The 6,497-nt window shown below is 39.7% G+C and overlaps 1 protein-coding gene across 1 annotated transcript in view; it reads right to left on the bottom strand.

The window, feature by feature from the left end:
• aopep (aminopeptidase O (putative)) overlaps nucleotides 1-6,497 on the bottom strand; it is a 75,904-nt gene that overhangs the window by 2,765 nt on the left and 66,642 nt on the right. The window contains exons 15-16 of the mRNA XM_060882165.1: nucleotides 2,466-2,552; nucleotides 2,132-2,288 (exon numbers count right to left, since the gene is read on the bottom strand). Coding sequence (XP_060738148.1) covers nucleotides 2,148-2,288; nucleotides 2,466-2,552 — 228 coding nt within the window. The 3' untranslated portion in view covers nucleotides 2,132-2,147. The remainder of the gene's footprint in view (nucleotides 1-2,131; nucleotides 2,289-2,465; nucleotides 2,553-6,497) is intronic.

Raw genomic sequence — 6,497 nt, 5'->3', positions numbered from 1 at the left:
GTAATGCAGTACTGTTGTATTGATTTTTCCAGACCTCCTTTCCTGGGGCCTCTTTAACACCCTTTCTCTTAGTCATGTCCACTCTGGTGAAATCAGGTTCTGTCAGGTTGCAGGATTAATTATAAACACTTCACATCCTGCCACAGGAAGGGCAAACTATCTCCTGCTCTTTCATCGTATCTCTCTCTCTCTCTCCTCCTTTTTTGTTAGTCATGCTCACATCAAGTGCAGAACTTAGCCACTGTGAACAAAGAGCTCAATCACTGTTCACCAATCAGCTAAGCTCTGCACCTGGCCTGAGAGAGTCTTCTGTGTGCATGGTTGCCTCTAAAACAGTCTACATACTTTATCTGAGGCCCTCATTCCACCCTCCTGTGTTCGTCACACCTTCTTTTATTTGTATTACTTCAAACTGCAATGTTGCCTCTGGTTGCTGTGGCAGCTGTCCAGGCGGCGGTTGTGTGGTAATCCCTGGCAATGTGATTTTTATCTTAAGTCACAAATCAGCACGCCAGGAACCCACACAGCCCCCGACATGAAAGGAAAGAGCTGCGGATGCTCTCACACACTTGCAATTGGCCACGCTCGGCTGAGCTGAGGTTATGGCCCTCATTAGCCACATTGAGATAGATTCCAGGGAAGAAAGCTCATACATACCTCTTGCACTTACTTGTCTTTGACATTTTAAAGCCTGTACATGGATAAACTCTATGTAGTGTGGATATTAACAGCATGGACAAAAATACTGTAAAACCAAATAAATCAACTTCAAGGGAATCTATTTTAATTGTTACTTTAAGAACTGAAGGGTCTGTTTTTCCCATATAAGCATAACAAATGGCTCCATTTCTGTGCTCATAAACTAAAAGTGTAGAAACACGATTTATTCCACCACACACCTCAGAACAACAGGTGTCATCCACCACCATCACCCTCCATCTCTCCAGCCACAGAGGATCAGTAACCCAAAGGTGCCTGGCAAGCAAATTAATGAATAACAACCAGGCATCCGACAAAGACAAACGGACCCAAAAAGCAAACGCTGTGTAACAGGCCTGGGATGTTGGATAGCTGTTGCAACCAGCATGATTTATCTGTGTTGCTAGCAAAGATCTTCACAGCCTGAAGAAAAAAAAGCCACTCCTCCCTTGCCTTTTTCCAAACACATAAAGCTGTCTCGTTGCTTAAAAAAAGCGTGGTGACTACAGCAGAAAGGTTGGCAGGAGATGGCTAATGGATTTATCTACCAGCCTATCAAGGCCCATAAGTCCTCCTTTCCCAGAGGCTGACAAGTATTTAGCAGCTCCTTCAAGCGAGGCCCAATGTGACATTCTGCTCGTTTAAACAGGATCATATCGATGCGTGAAGACACGGTAAGATAGGCGGCTTCAAAGCCATTATACTCCCTTTCTGCCCACAGTTCACACCATATGTCGCTGCTTCACAGCTCAGAATGAAGCAACAAATACAAGACGGTAATGAGAAGCTTGGGAATTTCTCCCATGATGCTTCAGAATGAAAAACATGATGAAAAGGTGGACTGGCAAGCAGTGAGAACTGCTACTATCTCTTAAAGCCCTGTCATAAAGGAAGAAAACACTTTTGAGGAATGTTTTCCAAAATTATTCTTACAAACAGAACTTGACAGGATTCCTGGAAGAGAGCAAAAGGCAAGCTGAAGCTCTTAGAGAATAAGCGTCCATGGTGGTCAAGGCACTGGGTGAACTCTTACAAAAAAAAAAAAAAAACATGGCCCATTTTAAGGCATGAAAACACACAATTCATTGTGCAGTGTTTTTCTTTCATTAATTATTTGTTTTCAGAAAAATTCAAAAGAATTGTTCTTTACAGGAAGTTTCCTTTTAGAGGAAATTAAACTTTGGTCAGACTTTGGTACAAAAACATGCATACTCTGCCATAAAATCCTGCTGATAAAGTCAGATAAAATGACCACATTTTGGATTTGTCCCATTTTAATATACATGATCTCATTCATTTGTTTGTGTTCTCAAATCACTGTTATTGTTAAGTGTACATCACAGCAGCTGCTGCCGCTTAAAGGAAATTGTGCTCATTACTCCTTTCCTTATAGTGTTTAAAGTGGAGTTAAAATGCTGAAAAAGAACCTTACCCTCTCTTTTCCTGAATTAGAGAATCATTTCTTCCACAATCTTGCGTGCTGATAGGTCCATATCATCTTTGATGGCTGACAAGCAGTGTCTTGCTAAAGCTTGCTGACGTCCGTCTTCCTGCAGCATCAGCTCACCAAACAGATATACACCCATGGCCTAAAAACACGCGACACACATACATACATACATACGTACATACATACATACATATATATATATATATATATATATATATATATATATATATATATATATATACATATGGATTCTAACTAAATTTAATACAGTTTTATTATAACTCTTTACAATCTGATTGTACGAGTCATGACGTACCTGGTCATGAATGAGGAAGTGTTCAACATCTCTATACGCAGCTGCATATTTATGCTTGACCACCAGCTCACACCAGCGATGTTTCACCTACAGAAACACAGACATACAGTCAGCAAGACACCTTCCACATGTGTTTAAAATCACATTAAACTAAAGAGGACACACAAATTTGATAAACAGAGACTCTTAACTGTGTGACTCTGTGTGACTCGGTTGTGTGTGTGTGTGTGTGTGTGTGTGTGTGCGCACACCTCTTTTGGTGTATGAAAGAGAGCTCTGTTAGCTGTGCTGCTCAGAGAGATCACAGACTGGCTCTGTCCCCTTTCCTCATTCTCATTCCTATTCTCATTCTCTCTCATTTCGCTGTCCCTAGAAGCCTGCTCAGCTCTCTGACCTCAGAAAATCCACCCCCAACCACCACCTGACCGACTACCTCTCACTCACATTCCATACTGAAGCTGTTTTTTTTTCCTACTCCCAGTCTTGCCTCTCTGATCACAGTAAGCAAGAGATAAACGCATGGCTTACATTATTCCTGCTTTCCTTTTAGAAAGTGAAAATATCTTGAGTGCAGTCAATTCTTGAAATTATCTTTTATTTCCTGTTAAGATTACAAGAATCCTGTTGTACAGTATGCTTAAAAAAACTATTTCAAGAAATCAAGATTTTTAAATAGAAGCCAAAGGATCTGTTATTTTGTTAGTTGAACAAGAAATTCTAAAGCTTGAAGTAAGTTAAAGCATCTAAAAATCAAGCTGATAATTTTACATATGATTTATATGAATCTCATTGATAAGAAATATTAAATACATTTACCTATATTTTTTACACAATTTTTGATATTTTTGTTTTAGCAACATAGCCGTGTTTGTTATTATCACCTGAGGTAATTCCACATACACTTCAGATATGGTGGACGATGTTTTGGTGAAAAAACACTGGAATATTCCATTTCTTATATTTCCCCAAGTAGCATCCAGTCTTCTCTTATATTTTGTAATACTTTTATATTATATATGTATGATATTATATTCATAATGCTTTACTATAACCTTTTAAAGTGTGTTCAGAGAATAAGGCTGTAGCGTCTAAGTTGTGAGTGTGTACAGTGCATGATGTGTGTGTGTACGTGGAGATTTTCCATCCCACCTGCTCTCTCCTGTGAGACGAGGCCACTCTGCTGTGGAGTGGCACTGTGCTGATAACTTCTACTTCCTGTCTACTGCTGATTTACCTCCACAACCATATACAGACACATTAACCTGTTGGAGGCCAGCCAGCTCCCTCATCCTTCTATAATCCCTCTCTCGCTCGCTCATTTATGTCCACAACAGTCTCTTTTGCTACTCTGGATTTTTGGTTAACATTAAATGTCTGAATTGAGAGAAAATTTTGTGAGGTATTCAGTATTATTGTGAATTATACACCAACACCACCGTCTCTTGCACTGCCTGTTTGATTCTGTGCCCGAGTCTTCACATATTATAGTATTCACATCCTTACATTTCTAGTATATACAACAAATGTACAGATATTTCTCCTACTTCCATGTACTGTCCCCTCTAAAAGTACTGGAACAACAAGGCCAGTTCCGATTGTGCTTTACACTGAAGATATTGGGCTTTGAGATCTAAAGATGTATATGAGATGATAGAACTGAATTTCTGTGTTCATTTCCTAGTTGATGAACAAAGGTCCTAAACCACACTTAATATTAGTTTGCATAACCCATGCTTACAATAGCTGCTGATAAGATGAAGTTGGATTTCTCTGTAAACTGACAATGTTTCTGTGGACTTCTGAATTTATTCTGCTGCTGTCATCATGAGTTACATCATCAAAACAAATTAGTGCTTCTGTTCCAAAAGCAGCCATGCAAGCCTAAGCCATGATGGTACCACCACCATGTTTCACAGATGAGCTTGAACAGCATGTTTCAGAGTCTTAGCAGATACTTTCATTCTCTATAGTTTTGTATTTTTATCACTTTTGTAAAGGTTAATTTTGGGGGAAGGACTTTTGAGTCTCATCTCTGCATTTCTTTGTGAATCTAATCTGGCCTTCTGAGTCCTATTGTTGTTGAATGTTGTAGTATGGCCTCTATACTTCTGCTTATGAGGGTTTCTACCTTTTAACAACAAATGCAGCTTTAAATTGTTTAAATAATCAATCTAAACAGGACATACCTGGATAACACCAGTCAGTTACAGGTTCTAAAATTTTTGTTTACTTGATAAATTGATGGCTTCAAAACAAAAGGTAAATAGCTAAAATTCTGATCTTCATTTTGTGATCTCAAACCCAAATGTCGTCTGTGTATAGCAAACATCATAGAATTGGTATTTGTGTGTGCATGCGTATGTGTGCATTTGTGTGAGAGAGAGAGAGAGACACTGTGTTGTTTGGAATGTAGGTAAATAAATCGAAAGGAAGGAGTGTGTGAAATAGCATGAAGGTGTCAAGAAAAGTTTAATGATTAATGAGCTGTGAAGGTGACAGAATTTCTAGCTTTATGCTTAAAATGTGAAGTAATTCTGGAAGATAGGAAACGGAATCACTGCTCTCTCAAACACACTCACTGTGTGTGTATGTGTGTAGGAGAGCAGCAGTAAAAACACTTTTAATGCTGGCCTGCATACAGAAGAGTGAGGGCAGGCAGGGTCATTAACTAGAGAAAACACCCAGCTGTAATTATCAGAACACATCCACCAGGTACAAGGCACACACTGGGAGTAACACACAAACCGTGTGTGTATGTGTGTGTGTAGACAGAAGGGGAAAAAGCAGGAAAGCGAGAAAGAGAATGGTTGACTCCTACTATCCTGACCTGATGATACTGACAGGTAGAACACTCAGAAGAAAAATGGTGGCTAGAGAGTGTGTGAGTGTGTGTGACATTCTGTACTTTTCACACAGATTACTTCCTGTCTCACCAGTCTGTCCAATCACTTCAGTAAAAACATAGGGTAGAGACTATAGACAGAGAAGACCATTATTTGCTAAGCTGTGTCTATGTCTAGGACGGAAAAGATAACACATTAGCATTATGTGAGAATATGTGTGAGATGATGTTTGTATGCTGACGAGTGTTTGGAGTAATAAATTGTGGAATGCCTGTGAAATTACTGACTTTTCACTGAGGCCCATTGGGTGGGGGGGGGGGGGGGGAGTTCAGCTGCTATGCCTGGGGCTCCACAGAAATGTAACTGTGAGATCTGCTGCAGCTGCCAGGGGTTACAGAGGACACACACACCCACACACACCTACCTACATACAGGTACGACGTCTTAGGACACTGACTGGGAAATTTTTTTAGAAGGCAGTTTTTATAAAAACTGTTCTTTAAAGTCATGCCAGGCTTTAGTCATGACATTTTGAGTCAACGATTTAGATGACAAACATGTGCACAGTTCTAACTGAACAAACTAAACAGAGTCAAACTGAACATGATTAACAAGAGAAAAACATTCATCTTATTTTGAATACAGACGACATCACAGCCTGTTGTTCACAACGACACCAGGAAAGCTCGAGCGTCTCTGATCTCATGTATGTGAAGAGGTCATACGCTGCTTTCATGAGTGTGTGTTCAGCTGTCCTGTGATGCAGCAGTTATAAGAATACAAGGGTGTTGCATCTAAATTTCTTTATTTAAAATCCCTAATCCTATAAGCATTTTTCATTAGTAATTTGGTTGAAATACTGGTTTGGAAATAGCAAGAAAATTGAGAAACTATTGACTAAAATCTCTTGTAATTAAGAGATTATCTGATAGGAAAGGTCATGGACTAGTCTACTCTCATATACAGTATGTGTGTGCACACGCATCCACATACACACACACACACACACACACACAAACACACACACACACAGTATCCAGTGGGTTTTTGAGGCTCTTTGGTGTGGCTCATATCAAATGCTCTTTTCCTGGCTGGGCTGACCGAATGAACTTTGAGACGGGTCTTTGAAAGCAGCTGTGGGACAATGCATTCTGTGTGCCTGACCAACAGATGGTACTCAAGCACAAAC

This window comes from Tachysurus vachellii, chromosome 11 (assembly GCF_030014155.1).
Source record: "Tachysurus vachellii isolate PV-2020 chromosome 11, HZAU_Pvac_v1, whole genome shotgun sequence".
In the NCBI taxonomy this organism is placed as follows: Eukaryota; Metazoa; Chordata; class Actinopteri; order Siluriformes; family Bagridae; genus Tachysurus; species Tachysurus vachellii.
This window is presented reverse-complemented; position numbering and strand designations above follow the sequence as displayed.